The sequence below is a fragment of the Microtus pennsylvanicus genome, chromosome 21, assembly GCF_037038515.1.
Source record: "Microtus pennsylvanicus isolate mMicPen1 chromosome 21, mMicPen1.hap1, whole genome shotgun sequence".
In the NCBI taxonomy this organism is placed as follows: domain Eukaryota; kingdom Metazoa; phylum Chordata; class Mammalia; order Rodentia; family Cricetidae; genus Microtus; species Microtus pennsylvanicus.
In genome coordinates, this window is record NC_134599.1 from 30,903,702 (window position 1) to 30,920,908 (window position 17,207).

The following is a 17,207-nucleotide window of genomic DNA, read 5'->3' on the forward strand; positions in this document are numbered from 1 at the left end:
TAGCAATACCAGGCAAGTCTGGGCTACCAAGCAAGACCTGTCTTAAAAGAAAACAGAACAGTGAGGTATGCTTTTAGTCCCAGCACTCAGGAGGCAGGGCAGGTGGATCTCTGTGAGCTCAAGACCAGCTTGATCTACAGAGCAAGTTCCAGTACAGCCACAACTACACAGAGAAACCCTGTCTCAAAAAAAAAAAAAACAGAGAAGGAGGGATAGAGAGAAATATGTCAAGAAACACCACGGGATAGAGACTAAAGTCGATGATCAAGACACAGAGCTGAGCAGAGCAGGGGTGTGACCATGACAGGAACTTCAAGTCCCATTGTTCTTAACTTCAACAGGGAATTAAAGCAGAAAGAGAAAACGATGAATACTTCCAGCCCCGGGTCATTTGTGACAGTTTCAGAAAGAATAAGCTAGCAGATAGGTGGGGGAGAACTCCTAAGATTGGTGAAGCTACCAGCCGGGCTGCCACTCTGAGTCAGGAAGTACTTGTGTACACAAAGAATCCAAGAGGTAGGTTGCACCTGACTGTAAGCGCCAGTTAAATTACTCTCCAAATGATGGGGGATCATCAAAGATCTTCCCAGCAGGAAAACGGTGTGTTCGAAGCAATGTTCTTGGCAGATGAATCTGGTGCCCATGCATGCTTTGAGCTAGGAAGAGACCCAATCCTGGAGCATGCATGAGAGAAGGGCCGAGGCTTGGGGTTTTCTGGGGGTTGTTGTTGTTGTTGTTGTTGTTGTTGTTGTTGTTGTTGTTGTTGTTGTTGTTGAACAGCCCAGGACTGGAATTTGAGCTTGGAAACTTCTTGGAAACATCAAGAGTCCTGAGGTGTCTAACCTTGAACTTAACTGCAAAAAGCAAGGCAAGCTGGTGGAGGAGGGGCTGATGGGTCCACGAGGCATCTTCAGGAGCCTCTACCTCTGGGGTCATAGTAGTCACCTCTGCAGATGGGGCTGGAGGAGCAGGCAAGATGTCTCTCACATCTTGCCTACAGGTAATCTACTTTAATGGAAGGATTTTGTGTAATTTTTGCTTCCTTTGTGTGTGTGTGCGTGCGCGCATGTGTGCACGCTTTTTCTGAATTTTTCAAATAATTATTTTAATTCCACACAGACTCCCAGAATCAGGTTAACCCTTTGTAAACTATCATTTCTGTTTAGTTCGTTCCCTCATCCTCAGAAAAGAGGAGGGAGGAATGATTACAGAGCCCTCTGGGGTTTCTGAAGTACTCTGCATAGGAGCTGAGTGAAACCTGGTTTTCTACTGCAGAACCTCTTCAAGGTGTCCCAATAGCTACTGGCCCCAGCAGAGCCCTATCCACCTCTATTCTTTGAATGCTCTTACAGAACCACAATACCACACACTTACCTTCTAACCAAGATGGCAGCTCTGGGATTTTTGTTACAGAAATCAGCTCAGCCCAGACAGATGGTAAGCTACAATGCAAGTAAAAAAAGGGAATTTCCAGCAGACCCTTGTAGTGAGAGGCCCCAGCACCCAAGCTTAGACTCAGCCTCCTGACAGCTGTCTTCAGGCACCTCATCTCTGCTTTCTTATGTCAATTTTCTCATCATGAAAATTGGGCATAATGATAGCGTTTATCTCCTGCAGTTGTTAAGCAGATTATATGATAATGGAACGTGCTTAATAAGTGTGCTCTATCATTAGTATTAATAAGAACAATAAAATAATAAATCTTTATGACCCAACCTTGTTACCTGGAGGCGAAAGTGACTGTAATGAAGTTCTGCCTTGGCCTCCATTGGTGCCTCCCTCTGGTTCTCCCTCGGACCAGAGTCCCCCGCCCTCAGAAACTAATGAAAAGTTGCAGAAAGGCCTAGAACCTGGGCCAGGGTCCACTGCTGCTTCCACAGGCTGGATCGTTCAGCAGATCCTTAAAAACCACAAGCCTCGTCGTCTACAGAGTGAACACTCATTCTGTCCTCATGGTACACGTCAGGGAGGCAGGACCTTTCCTGGTTCAGAGCTGGCCCTCCCAACATGCCAGATCTCCATCCGGGTCAGGCAGCATAGCTCGTCCACCTCTCTGTCCTTTGCTCTTTGACCTCCCATGTTCTTCTTTACTTAGGTCCTAATGGTTTGAGATGAATCTTCCCAGATATACCTTAAACTCCTGAGAGTGGCCCCAGAGTCAAGACTCTCTTGAGTAGGAGTAGTGTCTTTCTCCAGTGTGCCCCCAGGAAAAAGAGGGGATCAGATGAGAATTGCCCACCCTCTGTAAGTTTAGAGTCAGGTGCACACTCAGTGACCCCCCTCTTTTAGTCCCCCTCCACTTCCCAAGCTGCAGCAAAGAGAATGGATTCATAGAGTTGGGCAGTGGTGGTGCACGCCTTTAATCCTAGCACTCAGAAGGCAGAGGCAGGTGGATAGCTGTGAGTTTGAGGCCAGCCTGGTCTACAGAGCTAGTTCTAGGACAGCCAGGCTACAAAGAGAAACCCTGTCTTGAAAAACTGAGGGGGGATTCCTTCTTTTTTATCAAGTCTAAGAGAAACATTCTTCTATCTATTCATGGAGCATTGGTTGGCTAGAGAAGGTGTGATACATTATCTCTAGCTTATACATACATATGTGTGTGTGAGAGAGAGATGTGATATATCGCTAGATATATTATATCTGCATGCATACCTCCAGACCTGGCTGTTTTATGCCCTGAGAAGGCCTCAGGTTCACCAATTCACCAGCTTCTGCCAGGGTCTATTTATTCCCATGGCCTCTCTCTGGCTCTCAGCTTGCCACTCCATCTGCCCAAGATAGACAGAAGCCCTGGGGTTTGGCGTTGATGTTTTTCTTTCCCACCTCCCTGCTTCTCTATTCAGTTCAGTGTCCCAGCCCCAAAGACAACCCCTTATGCCTTCTCCCAGGTGACATGTACCAGAAAGTGTAGTCATGGAAAGTACAACCTTAGAAAGTCAGAAAATGGAGGGGAGCAGAGATCACCACAAGGTATCCCAAGCAGTGGGTGCGCTGAGCAGAAAGGAGATAGCAAACAAGAACAGGAGGAAAGGCCACTGAACAGGCCAAGCTGTGGGGAGCATTAGGAGCCCAAGACATTTTGATTCCTGTGTTGAAAGAGGGCCTGGCCCCATGACATAGTTGTAGGGCTGAAGAGGCTCAAGTTTCCAGGCAGAGAGCCCCACCCAAGGGAACCAAGCTTTTCTCCAGAAAGCTGCCATCCTGAGCACAGCTCTCTCCTCTCTGTCTGACTACCTCTCTAGAGATTCCGGGCTTTGGTCTGTTCATGTTTCTGCATCTTACTCCATCTCCATCCCGTCTTTCTCCCATCCCCATCTCCCATAACTTCTTGGGGACTCTGATTTGGGACTCCCTTTATGTCCTGTATGTCAGAAACACGACCTCCATTATCTGTTTTTCTTTGGTTTTTGTTTTGTCTTGTTTGAAAAAGTCAGTTTCACTTCCTACCTGATGGGGTGAAGGAACAGGTTGCCTAGCTGTGCTCACCCCACCTTTCTTCCTTTTGAAAGTAGTTCCCCTCCCTGAGTAGCTGGCTCCAAGGAGGACAGAGCTGAGGCTGGACCCTGCTCTTGGCCACTGTGGCACCAGAAGGCTGATGCCAGGCCTTCTGCTAACTCATCGTAATATGGAGAAGGGCCTTTCTGATGAACTGCTAGTCTGAACTGCTAGTCTGCTGGTTCTGGAAAAAGTGAACACTCCAAATTTGAAGGGAGCCTGGAAGCCTGAGCAATTTCTCTGGTGGAAACCACAGGGCAAAGGAGTCAAAGCCAGTTCTGCTGTGAGAAAGAATCATAGCCAACCACGTTGCCTACCATGTCAAAAATGTTTATTTGCTGTTATTAATACTAGATTAGCACATGCTGACGACTCTCAACTGAGACTGAATCTCTGACTTCAAATCCAGAGTTCGTTGCTCAACTTTTCCTAGACCTGAGCAAAGGACTGTGGACATTTCCTTAAAGTAAAGCCTCAGGATTCCAAGTACACAAGCATCCTGGTTATAGAAGTGTTGTCTCCAGCTTACTACTTTCTGGAAAAGCGTGAAGAAGCAGCTAAGGAAACTGAGGGAAGGGCTGGGAGAAGGCACTCCAGGAAGGAAGACTTGGAAGAGAAGGGTCTCATGGGACAAGGCAGAGGATGGCCAAGAGGCCACACCTGATTCAAGGCTGGGGAACGTGGCTTTCTATGATGGGAAGGTGAGGGCCAGGCTGAGTGGAGAGCTAGAGGGAGCCCAGGGAGGCCTGGATTACCAGTCCAGTTCATCCTCCAGTTCTTTCAGCAGGAAAAATACTCCACCGGGACTGTTAGGGACCTGGGCTGGAAGGAAATGGATAGACCAACACAAGCAGCCCAGGAGGGTCGATGTTATGAAGGAAGTAGCTAGAAGCAATTCCCGGATAAGGGAGTCTTGTAGAGTCTAGGCCAGCTGCCTCCTTCCCAAGCACCGCATCCTGGTTAGTTTGTTGCACTGGAGTGTAAAGAAGGGAAGAGAAAGAAAACACAGTGAGTCTAAAGCATCTAGCCTTCTTTAGCTATTGATGATCTAAAGGTTCCTGGTGGGATTGGAGTTGGAGAAAGAGTGGGAACAAGGGGATGCTGGTATTGAAAAACAGCACCAGGCTCTGAGCTGGATACTGGCCTGTGAGGCACAGGCTGTGGTGTGGGCCTTGCTTGGCCTTTCTTTGGATGGCTGGGCAAACATAGATGAGGGAACAGTAGCTTTGCCCAGTTCTTTAAAATTATGTCTCTCCCTGGGTGGTGCGCACGCACGCGCGCGCACACACACAGCCAAACAATCAAAACTTGGTTAAGAACTGTCAGTGCCAAAGGTTTAATCTCTTTCTTTTAGGAGCCAAAATCCTGTTTCCTTCTCTGATGGTGCACGTCTGTGTGTCTGAGGGAGGGCTGAAGGACACAGACTGTGAAGAAGGCTCTTTGTTCCGGGAGGGAGGGAGGACTCCTGTTTTCAGGGCTCTGGGTGTGCACACACGTGTCCATTTGTGCCTATTTCTCTGGCCCTCGTGCACTGAACTTTCAAACCATAACAGAAATACCAAAGCTTGGCAGAGATATCATAGGGATAATTATCTAATTTCAGAACATGTTATTATAATACCTACACGATGTGTAATGAAATTAACAATGTTCACGTTATATTCACCAACTCTGTGCTGTAAACCCACAATACCAATCCCTCCCTGTGGAGGCTTCTCTGAGTCATGAACATGCAGAGGATCCAAAGAAAGCCTTTCAAGGAATATGCCCCCCACAACGGCTTTCTCAAAGATGGCCATGTTTGACTGGGTAGCCTGTGAAATTGCTGGAAGGCAGGTAGACCTATCTGAGGATGGTAGCCGGTCCTCACACCTCTTGAGTAGACACTGTGGAACTGGCAAGGAAATGGCAGTCATCTTGGGGTCACCCAGGCAGATAGGCGATTTCTGATCCACCCGGTTCCTCCTCTTCCCTCGTGGGTGGGGGCTGGGTCGCCATAGAGGCTGTGTGCAAGGGGACTGTTTACTGTTTGCTGCTGTTCCGTGTTGACTTTAGCCAGTAGCTCTGTTTACAAACCCAGGTTGGTTTTCTCAGCACAGTTAATTAGACCAAAGACATCTGGTGTGAGGGCTGGGGAGGGCATCTGCTCAGAGCCCCCCCCCCCCAACACACACACTCTCCTGGCAGCTATGGGCCAGGACGGGCGGAGCAGCTTAAACAGGAACAGACCAAAGTACGGGACTTCATCAAACCCAAATCTCTCAGGGGGAATCATGGCTTCCTTCAACCTGTCTTTCCCATGACTAATAAGATAGCATGGACCCCACTTTCTGAGTCTTAGGGGACCACAAAGTCAAATCCAGAAGGCCTACCTCAACAGGATCACAGGCTAAGCATAAGAAATTTGCCCCCACCTCACCTTCCATGTACAAAAGAATTAGACAGAAATTTCTATTCCCTTTCTAATCGCAGAGACCCTTTTTGCCTTTGACAGGAATGTGAGACCTCTTAAAGGAAAACCTCCCCTCCCTAAAAAGCCCCTCAGAAAGAAGGTTCTGGATTCCTTCCCCACACCTACGCTTCCCCCCCCACACCCCCACCCCACCCCCAGTCTCCTCCACCTATCCATGACACTGCCGGAAGGGAAAGATTTTCCTGTCCAGAGGAAAACTGGAGGGAGCCAGAGGAGGTGAGAGGACCTAGGTGGACAGTTTCTGGGCCCTAGGGAAGTGGAGAGCTGCAAGGGGGAGGGGCAGCGGCTTATCTCGCAGGAGGGGGGAGCTCACTCCAAACAGCTAATGCACTGGCGTGTGAAAGCCCCTCAATTAGCACTAATGATGCAATCAGGGAGGGAGGAGGAGGGACCAGAAGTTCTGATGGAGTCAGCACCAACTTACACACAAGGCACACACACACCCTTCCTGGGACACAGTAACCCCTTCAAGACACGCAGATGCCCACACTCCACAGACGTGCCTGGACACTAACGCACTCGGTGCGTACGGTTCCAAATCCCCTACTGGCGGGACAGAGATGGGGGGGGGGGGTCTCAGAGATGGGGGTGGAGCTCGTCTGTCTAGATATAGGGATTCGGGGACAAGGCAAATTAGAAAGTCCTGGGAGAAGGCATTTGAACAGAACCTCTCAGAAAGCTCATGATTAACTCGGAGACCACAGTCCACACCCCTCGCGCTCTCGCAGGTGCCGGGCCGCCTTCCCGAAACCGCCGCCCTTCACCACACCCAGAACCCGAGCTGTCCCAGAGCAGCCTCACCCGCAGAAGGCGGGACCCCTGAGCCCTCCCCCGCGCCCCCCCAAGAGGTAGCCGTGCACCCTGATGACCCCCGCACCCAGGCCTTGGTGGCTTGTCCCTTGGAGCCCGTTACTCGCCGGCCTCGCCCCCCCCCCACCTCCCCGCACCCTGCCGGCCAGCTCTGCTTTCGTCCTCCGGGTCCCGTTATCCCGCCTCGCCTCGGGCTTGGAACCCATGCCCGCCGCTCGCCGCCACCCCCTCCCCCGCTCCCCCGCCTGAGCTCCGGGGACCGCGCGCTGGGCAGGGCCGGAGACGCCTCCGCGCCGCTTCCCAGGCCGGGCTGGCCGCGGGAGGAGGTCCCGCTGTCAGTCAGCGGGGAAGGCCGGCCCGGGCGGCCGGAGGGGGCGGCGCCGAGGACGGGCTCGGCCGGGCGCTGGGAGGCGCTGGCGGAGGGGCGGGCGGGCGAGCCGGGGCGGGAGGGGGGTGGCTCCGGGCCTTATAAGCGGCGGGGGCAGGGCGGGAGGGAGGCAAGTGTCAGGCCGATGTGCCGCCCGCCGGGGGCCGGGGTCGGGGCTGCCCGGGCCATGCGCGCGGGCTGGGTAGGGGGCCGGCGCGGAGCGAAGCGGAGTCGCCTCGGAGCCTGAGCCGCCCGGGGCCGGGGCCGGGGAACCGCGCGCGGCCGGCCGGGGGGGAGGGGAGCGATGCGGCGCCGGCGGGCGGTCGTGGCCGCGGGTTTCTGTGCCTCCTTCCTGCTGGGCTCCGTTCTCAACGTGCTCTTCGCACCGGGCTCGGAGCTTCCGAGGCCAGGCCAGTCCCCCGGACCCTCGGCAGCCCCGGGCCCGGGCCGTCGCGGGGGCCGTGGGGAGCTAGCCCGGCAGATCCGGGCGCGCTACGAGGAGGTGCAGCGCTATTCCCGCGGGGGCCCCGGACCGGGAGCCGGGCGGCCGGAGCGGAGGCGCCTGATGGACCTGGCTCCGGGAGGGCTGGGCCTGCAGCGTCCCCGGCCCCCGCGGGCCCGGCCCCCGCCCGACGGCGCTCCGGGCTGGCCCCCTGCTCCTGGCCCGGGCTCCCCTGGTCCGGGCCCGCGCCTGGGCTGCGCCGCTCTCCGCAACGTGTCTGGCGCGCAGTACGTGGGCTCAGGCTACACTAAGGCTGTATACCGGGTCCGCCTGCCCGGCGGCGCCGCGGTGGCGCTTAAAGCAGTGGACTTCAGCGGCCACGATCTGGGCAGCTGCGTGCGGGAGTTCGGGGCGCGAAGGGGCTGCTATCGCTTGGCGGCCCACAAGCTGCTCAAGGAGATGGTGCTGCTGGAGCGGCTGCGGCACCCCAACGTGCTGCAGGTACGAGAGTGGGGTTCCGGGATGAGGGGGCTGGCTGGTCACTCTGGAAGACTCCTTGGTCTTACAGAGTTAAGTCACGAGGCGTCAAAGACTGAGTCCCTGTTGCAGCTAGGTGCAGAGCCCAGATTAGGGCACATCATCACCCTGCCTGCCTCTCACCCTTTGGGTAAAACACTCTACCCAACTTGCACACATCCCTTAAAGACAGAGGCAAGGGCAGGAAGGACCCCAAACTGGTAGTAGGGCAGTGTGTAAGGAGTTATGACCACATAGCACCCTGCCGCTGGCTAAAGCTGATGGTTGAACACCAGAGTATTCTCTCTAGTCATAGTGACCTCAAGCCCAGCTTCAGTCAGCTCCCAGCTGCAGTAACAGGATCCCCCATATTGGCAGAGGCTGAACCCCACTTCTTTCAAAGTCCAGTAACATGTCTGCCTTTGGAGATGGTGCTAAACCTCGGTGTGGGTGGGAAGAGCTGACCAGAGACTGGCCGATGTCTAAGTTGATTCTCAGAGAGTCGTTTATTCCTCACTCACCTCACAGGTCATTGGAGGGGATCAAGGAGGCCAGGAAATCCACAGCCTTTCCCAGAAGTGACCAGGGGCTTCCCTGGGACTTCAAGTGGGTCCGGCTGAAGCACGGGGAAGCCGCAGGGTCTTAGGCCAGAAGACTTAAGTTCAGCTAGTCGGAATGCCACTCTTCTGAATGTGATTAGCCAAGAGATGACAAGGTTCAAAAAGCCAGATGCATACCTTTCTAGTAGGAGATTCTGTTCCTGTCATTGGGGACACAGGCAGGAAGGATGAGGCCACCCACCAACCCCACCAACCCTGACCCTAACGCTGTCCCTCCAAGATTTAGAATGGGCCTTCACAATGCCAGCACTGGCCAAACACAAACCACTTCCCCTCTCTGAGGGCTCTGCCTGGTCTCTGCCTAGGGTAAGACATAGGCTCCCTTTGCATATGTCTGAGCTGACTGACATATGACTGACTGCTCTTCTTGGCCAGGTGACATAGGTGTGCGCAGAGTCCCCAGCTGTGATTCCTGCCCACACCACCCACCTCACATCCCCTCAGATTCACCGTTCTGCATGCAGAAACTCAGCGGTCCATCCATTTTCTTAGAAATGAGAAGGGGGCCCCAGGCCTGGAGGGTGCTGTGGGCTGTACAGAGTAGAAGAATCCAGAATGCTACTTGTACTCCCAGTAGCTCCAAGTCTCCCTAGGACATGTCCTCCCTCTACCCCCAGTCCTGGTCAGACACCTGTGACAAGCTCTGCCAAGGCCCTAGGCCCTGCGTTGGTCCCAGGCAGCTATCTGTTGTGTGTGTTTATGTCCAGCTGTATGGCTAACACTGACTGGGGCTTAAGGGAGTGAGCAGCTGGTTACGTGGCCATTCTCACTGGGAGGGTCTTATTTTCTTTTCCTCTTCTGGGTCTTTGGGAACTTTCTGGAAACCCTGTGGTGCTAACCAGATTCTGCAGAGGTGGAGAGGCCTTGAGCGACTTAACTGGACCTTCAGTGTTCTTTAATTGTTCAAGGCCCTTTCACAGGACAGGTTTGGCATGCGGTGGACTTTCCTATGCTGCTGGAATTCCTACCTCACTGGCCTCACTAAGCATTTCAACAAGTATCCAGCTAGACACCCACTCAAACCCACAGACAGGTCCTTCTCTGCAATGTCCCCTCCAGTAATGAGAGCACCAGAGAAAGACAAGACGCTAGAAGAGAACATATTTCACCCATGCCCTCGCCAGCATGGCATCTCCTGGAATTAGTTGTGGTGCCTCTAGTCTGAGGTTGGAGTTAGTTCGCCTAGAACAGAAGTAATAAGGGTCCTAGCAGAAAATGGAAGTCCCTGTTAAGTCTTGGGAACTGCTTTGAGGGTGAGGTCCCCACTTATTCTCTGACTCCCAGGTCATGTCCCTCTGGCTTTTTCGGTTCTGCTACCCCTATAACCAACACAGCCTGCTGCAGGTCTTCTTGCTCAAGAGGCCTCAAAGCTGCGTGCCAGGAACTAGAGGGCACGTCGTTTTGATACCTCCTGATCATTGAACATTTCAAAACCGTTTGACTGTTTGCTAAGCTAGGGGGGAGTCAGAGGACTTTCTAAAGTATCCCAGGCCCCAGACCCCTTCCCCCTCTCTGGACAGCCTGAAGTTAGGCTGTAGGCTCTGCTGGTGGACCCAGGGAAGCCTCAGAGGCCCACTGTGCACTTCCCAGCACAGGCTCTGGTCGCTAGGGGACTGCCTGGGGGGATCTAACTTGGACCCTTTTATCCTCCACATACACTCTCCTCAGAGGATAGATGCCTCTGTAGTCCGGGGTCAGAGGACACAAGAGTCTTCCCTCTCCGAAGCCCATCATCCTGGGACCTCAGGCCTCAGATGGGCCCCCAGGCCTGCCTGGGCCGCAGATTCTGTCCATGCTAAAGTGTTTTCCTCTTCTCCAAAGAACAAAAGATGCAACTACAGTGTTCAGCCTCATGCTTCCTGGGGTGGGGATGGAGGGGGGGGGGCTAATGGTGTCTTTTTATTTTTTCCTGAGGAGTGTTGATTAATACCTCGTTAACAGTGCATTTAACGACCTCCGGGTGTTTAATAACCTTCAGAAGTTTCCCACAAAGGCTCAGACTGGAGCAAGAAAATGAGAACCAGGCCCCAGGGTTGCTCTCTTTACCTTCCCCAAAGCCCATCCTGAGTCCGTGGCCTCCTTAGGCTGACTGGTTGTATGGAAGGAGAGAGAAAAAGAGGGTACCTAGGACAGCCCCTGGTCCTGCACGCCACAGCCCAAGTAACCTGGGGGACTAAGACTGAGTCTAGCTTCTCTGATGGGACCGGATCCGGAGTACTGGGACAAGAGTGGGTCTTTGGGACAAGCAGGGCAGCTGGGGAGGGTGAGGGTGCTGGCATGAGGAGCTGCTGTGTACTGGCATATTTAGGCCGTGGGCTCCCTGGCCTCCATCTCAACCCTCCACCGCAGAGAGCTTCCCTTTCCCTTGTATGGCTCGGACAACCCGGCCTTTGTGCTGGTGCTCTGTAGGGTGCTGGCTGTTTGGAGCCCATTGTAAGCCAGAGCTATGCAGTGTGTTGGGAGACCTGGGAGCATGCTGATGGGGGTGTCAGAGGCAAAGGGTTTTCCCCTGTGCTTTCTCCTGGCCGGCTCTGTGTTTCCAAGAAGTGTGCAACAACTGAACGATCATACAGCCCCAAACAAACCTTCCCTGAGGACCGTTCTTCACTGTGTCTCCCATTTATGTCATTATTCAGATGTGCCTCCGGGCTCCGGAAAGTTGAGATGGTAGAGAAATAGACACAGATTGGAGTAGGGGAGGGTATCAGATAATCGTTTACTGGCCCTTGTTCTAGGAGAGGAACCAGATTGTGGAACCGTGGTAACATCCATTTGAATCCTAGCTCCTGTGTTTATTAGATCTGTGACCTGTTTAAGCGACTCTCTTGAGTCAATTTCCCCACCCCAAATCAGACAAAATGATAGTAGCCACGTACCATAGGGTGATTGTAAGAATTGGAAGACTGGCAAGACGGCCCAGTAGGTAACAGGGTGTGTGGAACTGCGCGTCACCAAGTCTGATGGCCTGAGTTCACTCCCTAGAACCCACACTGGAAGAAGAAAGCTGACTCCCGAAAGTCGCCCTCTGACCTGAGCACACACTCGTACATACCATACACACCACAATAATAATAAAGTTAAAGTTCAAAAATACCAACTTGATTATGCACATAGTATATTTAGCACAGTGCCTGCTACATGGTGGCCTATTTCCCTAACTAACAAGAGGCAAGAAACTGTTGCCGCCAAACCAGAAGAAACTAAGGCTTCAGGAACAGAGGCCAAACTTCCCAGGAAACACTGTTCTCCACTGGCTGGAGCAAAGGCGGTGGGAAGGCCTCAAGGGCAGAGGGCGGGGCCTCCTGGTAGCTCAATCTTTCTCTGTCCCTGTCTCTATCCTGTGACCTAATGACCTGCCCTGGGTTTCCCCCAGCTCTATGGCTATTGCTACCAGGACAGTGATGACATCCCGGACACACTGACCACCATCACAGAGCTTGGCGCCCCCGTGGAAATGATCCAGCTGTTACAGACGTCCTGGGAAGACCGATTTCGAGTAAGCCTGCGCTTTTCATTGGGACGGTTCTCCCTTAGAAGGCAGCCTCTCAGCACAGCCTAGCTGACTTCTCCACCAAGGAGGGAGGAGGAGCACGGGATGGCTCAACCGCGGGCTAAAGGACAGGGCTGGGGAGAGAGGGAGTCAGGACAGGATCCTGGTGTTCCCTCCAGCGGAGGTGCACAGGAGCACACTCCTGCCGCTCTCTCACCCCTAATCCGTGTCATGTGCATGCTTAGTCCAGCCAAGGGTCAGCTGAAGAACAGTGACCTTTCCAAGGCCCTGACCTCATCCTTTGTGTTCTACTGGGACCTGAAAAGGAGAAAGGCTAATTTCCAAGCTAAGTCTAGAGCCTGGGAGTCCAGTAGGCCTGACCCAACCTATGTGTCTGTCTTCAGATCTGCCTCAGCCTCGGCCGCCTCCTCCACCACCTAGCCCACTCCCCTCTGGGCTCAGTCACTCTGCTTGACTTCCGCCCTCGGCAGTTTGTGCTAGTGAATGGTGAGCTGAAGGTGACAGACCTGGATGATGCCCGCGTGGAGGAGACACCGTGCTCCACTGTTGCTGACTGCATCCTCGAGTTTCCAGCCAGGAACTTCACCCTGCCCTGCTCGGCCCAGGGCTGGTGTGAGGGCATGAATGAGAAACGGAACCTCTACAATGCCTACAGGTGACGACCCTACATTTTGGGACTCCAGCCAAGAAAGGGCTGGCAGGGCAAGAGCCCCATGGGGGCCAGAAGGCCAACTAGGGAGAATAACCTTGACCAGAGGAAACCGCAGGGGCCCAGTCAAGAGAGAGAGTGGCTGTGGAGATAAAAATAGCTCTAAGGAGAGCAGGGTCGGAGGGGCAGCTGGAGGCTTCTTAAAATAGTGTCACATTCAGGGCCCAGGGCTGCCAGACTGGCACGTCCCTTCTCCACCCTAGCTCCTGACCTTTACAAAGCTTCTCATGGCTGAGAAGCCCCAACTATGGGGATACTCCTCTGCTGGGGTCAGACAGAGGACAGTGTGGCCTAGAAGATGAGGAAGGGCAAAGAAAGGGGCCTCCGGTCCCAGCTTGGTCCGAAGTTAGCTGTGGGCACAGCTGGGCCCAATCCCATGCCTCACTGAGCTGAGCCCCTGGGATAATGCAGACATGGCTGGTTCCTGTGTGAGGGGTCAGGCTCCCAGGCCACATCCAAGTCTATACCTAGTGGACGTGAAAGGGAAGGACATGTCTCCAAAGGCTGGGCCCCTGAGCCGCTGTCCCCTCTCTTCCACAGGTTCTTCTTCACGTACCTCCTGCCCCATAGTGCCCCTCCTTCCCTCCGGCCTCTGCTGGATACCATCGTCAATGCCACAGGTAAGCCTCAGGACCTGTCTGCTTCCCCTCACCTGCCATTGCCCTATCAGACACGGGGACAAGAATGACCCTAGGCAGTGTGAAGTCTGGGACCCGTTATATTCTAAGACAATATTCTGTGATAAAGGCCCTCCCTAGCCACCAGACTTTGGGCCTAAGCCCTGGCTGTAGGAAGAACAGTAGCTAGCTTCCCATGGGGAGGGCCAGGAGCCTGGGTATGCCATGACAGCTGCAACGCACTTTGCAGGAGAGCTCACCTGGGGGGTGGATGAGACCCTGGCCCAGCTGGAGATGGTGCTGCATCTGTACCGGAGTGGGCAGTACCTGCAGAACTCCACAAGCAGCAGTGCCGGTGAGTGACCCCCACTCCACCCATGGGCTATGGCTTACCCTCCACTCTCGGGGCTCATTTGGTGTCGCACAGACAGTGGACCTTTCACTTTGAAGTCCCAGCCCCAGCTGAGCTAGAACAGCTATCTTCTGCCTTTCTCTCCGTGAACCGTATGTGTGACTTACCCCTGGCGCCTCAGTTTCCTCATCCATGAATTGGGTTCAAAATAATTCACCTAGCAAAATTCTTATGGGGATTAAATAGCCTGCAAGGTGTGTAAAAGCAATTAGCACAGTTCCTACTACACAGCTGGAACACAATACACATTTGCTTCTCTTTCCTTCCTCTGCACTCCTGGGGCTCAGAGGGTAGCTGGAGGAGGGGGCGCCTACTCTGAAACCAGCCAATAAGGTCCTTCTCCCAGGGATGGGGAGAGGTCCAGCTACTGTTACAGGCAGTGGTCCTTCTACAGAAGCCTTAGGGTTTAGCAGTGGTGGGCAGGGGGGCAAGGCGTGGGCAGCCTCGGTTTTCAAGGAGGCCTGGCCAGCCTTAGGGGTGGGGGAGCCCTCGTTAGCCCTGTAAATAAAGTTTAACGAGGTGAACAATGGCTGCCTCTGTCCCCGAGGACTCCGTTTATGGGGCCATAAATCACAGGCAACCCTGCCTGGACTTTGGTCTAGTCCCTGGCAGGAGAAGGAGGCAGGAGGGTGGGGTGGCCAGAGGCCCAGGGCTTCTGCTTTATCAGTCAGCAACTGGGACTCCCAGGGCATTGGGAAAGACCAGGCTCGCTCTCTGCCTCTGGTAGAGCCTTTGCACTGGCTGAATCTCCGGGGCTGTGCACCTCAGGGGGACCCCAACCCTTCTCAAACACTTGAACCCGAATTGTAGCATTTTGTGTTGTTCCACATGCCTCTTCACCTTCACACTCCTTTCCCGGGGTCCCAGGCCTCTCCCTGGTATCAGGACCAAGTATGTCTGAGGGGCTCTGAACCCTTGCAACACATGGGCAGGACTGGAATATAGTCAAGAATTCCCAGGCCCCAGCCCAGGTCTTCCTACATCAGAATCTACATTTTAATCACATTGCATGGAAATACATACATACCATGATATTTGAGAAGCCCCATTCTAAATATTTAAAAATGGCCTGATCTCAGAGCCCAACCTAGACAGCTGGTATCTCTGAGTATGTGCCTGGCCCACATGGGCCCCCATATATCCTGTGATGTCTAAACTAGCTACATGGCCTTAAATCGAAGAGATGTATATGTCCTGAAATTCAAGTCTGAGCCTGGCCGTACAGCGAGCTTGAGCAGCTCTGGCTGCCTTCGTTTCCATTCCGGATGCGCTGGCCTGCAAAGGAGAGGTCCTCGGCCCTCACCCCTAGGCACACCGTCCTCACTTTCTTCCCTCCATCCTTTAGAGTACCAGCGCATTCCAGATAGTACCATCACCCAGGAGGACTACCGTTGCTGGCCATCTTACCACCACGGCGGCTGCCTCCTGTCTGTGTTCAACCTGGCTGAGGCTGTGGATGTGTGTGAGAGCCATGCTCAGTGTCGTGCCTTTGTGGTCACCAACCAGACCACCTGGACAGGTGAGTCAGAGGGAGGGGGAATCCCAAAGGCCTGGCTAGACTGCTCCAAAGGCTGGGAAAGGCAGAGGAAGCCCCTCAGAAAAGCCAAAGGGAAGACAGAGATGGTGAGAGAGATGTGTGTATGAGTCCTTCGAGGTAGCCGCTTTATAGAGAGTGGCCCTGCCGCCCAGGAGACAATTAACCAGACCTGTAACCTCTCATCTTTGCCCCTAGGTCGGAAGCTGGTCTTTTTTAAGGCTGGATGGAGCCAAGTGGTCCCTGATGCCAGCAAGACCACATATGTGAAGGCATCTGGCTGATGGTGGGCTCAGCTGACCATCTGGCACCTTTGCCAGCTGGACTTGTCTGCTGCGGGGGTAACTTGCACTCAAGATGTTGCGTTATCACCTGGGAACCCCTGCAGGCAAAACTGTCATCCCAGACCAACTGATGTGACCAGGACAAACGTGCAATATGCAAAGATGTTAAAATGTGAGTTTGCCAGCCTAGGTCTGAGACTGTTGCTCCCAGCCTGGGCATCACTGGTTGGGAGCTGACTGCCTCTCCAGAGCTCTGGGCTGTGAGCGGGGCTCAGGCTAGTCTTAACTGGGACAGTTCCATGGGCAGCCCCATCGCTGCATTCATGGTTTGAGAATGTAGCCAGAACGCTGCTGCTGCTGCTGCGTCAGCCACAGTGGGCAGGAGCTGCATGGGGACAATCAGCCACAGAGCATGCTCTCAGCGCAGCTCCAACAGGGGAGCTGCGGATGGATGCTCCAAGATGTCGCGTGAACCAGTACCTGGGAAGGCTGTCTCTGGCCTCTCCCTCGAGGTTGCTCCTAGGCTAGCCCAGGGGTCATGGGCAGTGGTGCACGCGTCCACATGAGCCGAGACTAGGGTGGAAGAGCAGATTGCATTTGAGCCAGGACCTGGGATAGGGGTAGGGTCGGAGCCTTTCTGCCTCATTTGCTTTCAGTGAAAGCCACCAAGCAGCCAAAACCAGGCCCTCCCCTTCCTGGAGTTTGCATTTCCAGAAGCTTTTGTACTTCTTGTTCATTAAATTGTTTATTTTTGTAAAAAAAAATTAATCAACTAATAAAATGATGTTTCATGACAAATATTCTCCTCAGCCACGAGTTCTTCAGAAGCTCTTTACTCGGCCCCAGCTATGTCTGTAGTGCATCTGACTAGGGCTGTGCGCCTAAGGGGTGATGACTTGGAGTACAGTCTCAGTGGTGAACAGTGAACACGCCATGTGTGTTCTCGGACGCTTCTCCTGCGCTACCCGCCTCCTGCGTGAACCTCCACGTCAAATTCAGAACAAAGACGTGAGGGTGGATGTCTTTCCCCAAGGAGGTTCTCCTTTGAACACATTTTGACTCTCTGTACATGAAACCTTAACCCGAGAGTGTCAACCTTATAATGGGATGCTTGCTATCTTTATTATTAACTGTTGGAGACATGATTAAGAGAGGAGGAGGTAGCCTAACAACCTACAAGCAGTCTGGCTTTCCCTGGTGCAGCCTGGATGTACATCATCACCACCGCCCACCACAAGTCCATAGCACTTTTCTCTTTCAGAGCCTTTCTCTAAGCAAGAAATGTGTGGAGAGCGGAGAGATGGAAGAGTCATTAGAGCAGCCAGTTTTTATGGATTTGCAAGAAAAATCTAGCAGGGACATGTGGATACCCAAAGCAAAATGGCAGACTCGGGGTGGGGGAGATCCAGGTTAGTTA

The 17,207-nt window shown here is 53.6% G+C and overlaps 1 protein-coding gene across 1 annotated transcript; it reads left to right on the forward strand.

Annotated features, from left to right (window-relative positions):
- The first annotated feature begins 7,347 nt into the window (after positions 1 to 7,347).
- On the forward strand, positions 7,348 to 16,588 carry Pkdcc (protein kinase domain containing, cytoplasmic). The gene is made up of 7 exons (XM_075955246.1): positions 7,348 to 8,088; positions 12,097 to 12,219; positions 12,618 to 12,889; positions 13,484 to 13,563; positions 13,811 to 13,915; positions 15,318 to 15,491; positions 15,705 to 16,588. Exons 1-7 carry the CDS (start codon positions 7,450 to 7,452, stop codon positions 15,788 to 15,790), a joined length of 1,479 nt encoding a protein of 492 aa, XP_075811361.1. The 5' UTR covers positions 7,348 to 7,449; the 3' UTR covers positions 15,791 to 16,588.
- Positions 16,589 to 17,207: the final 619 nt, after the last annotated feature.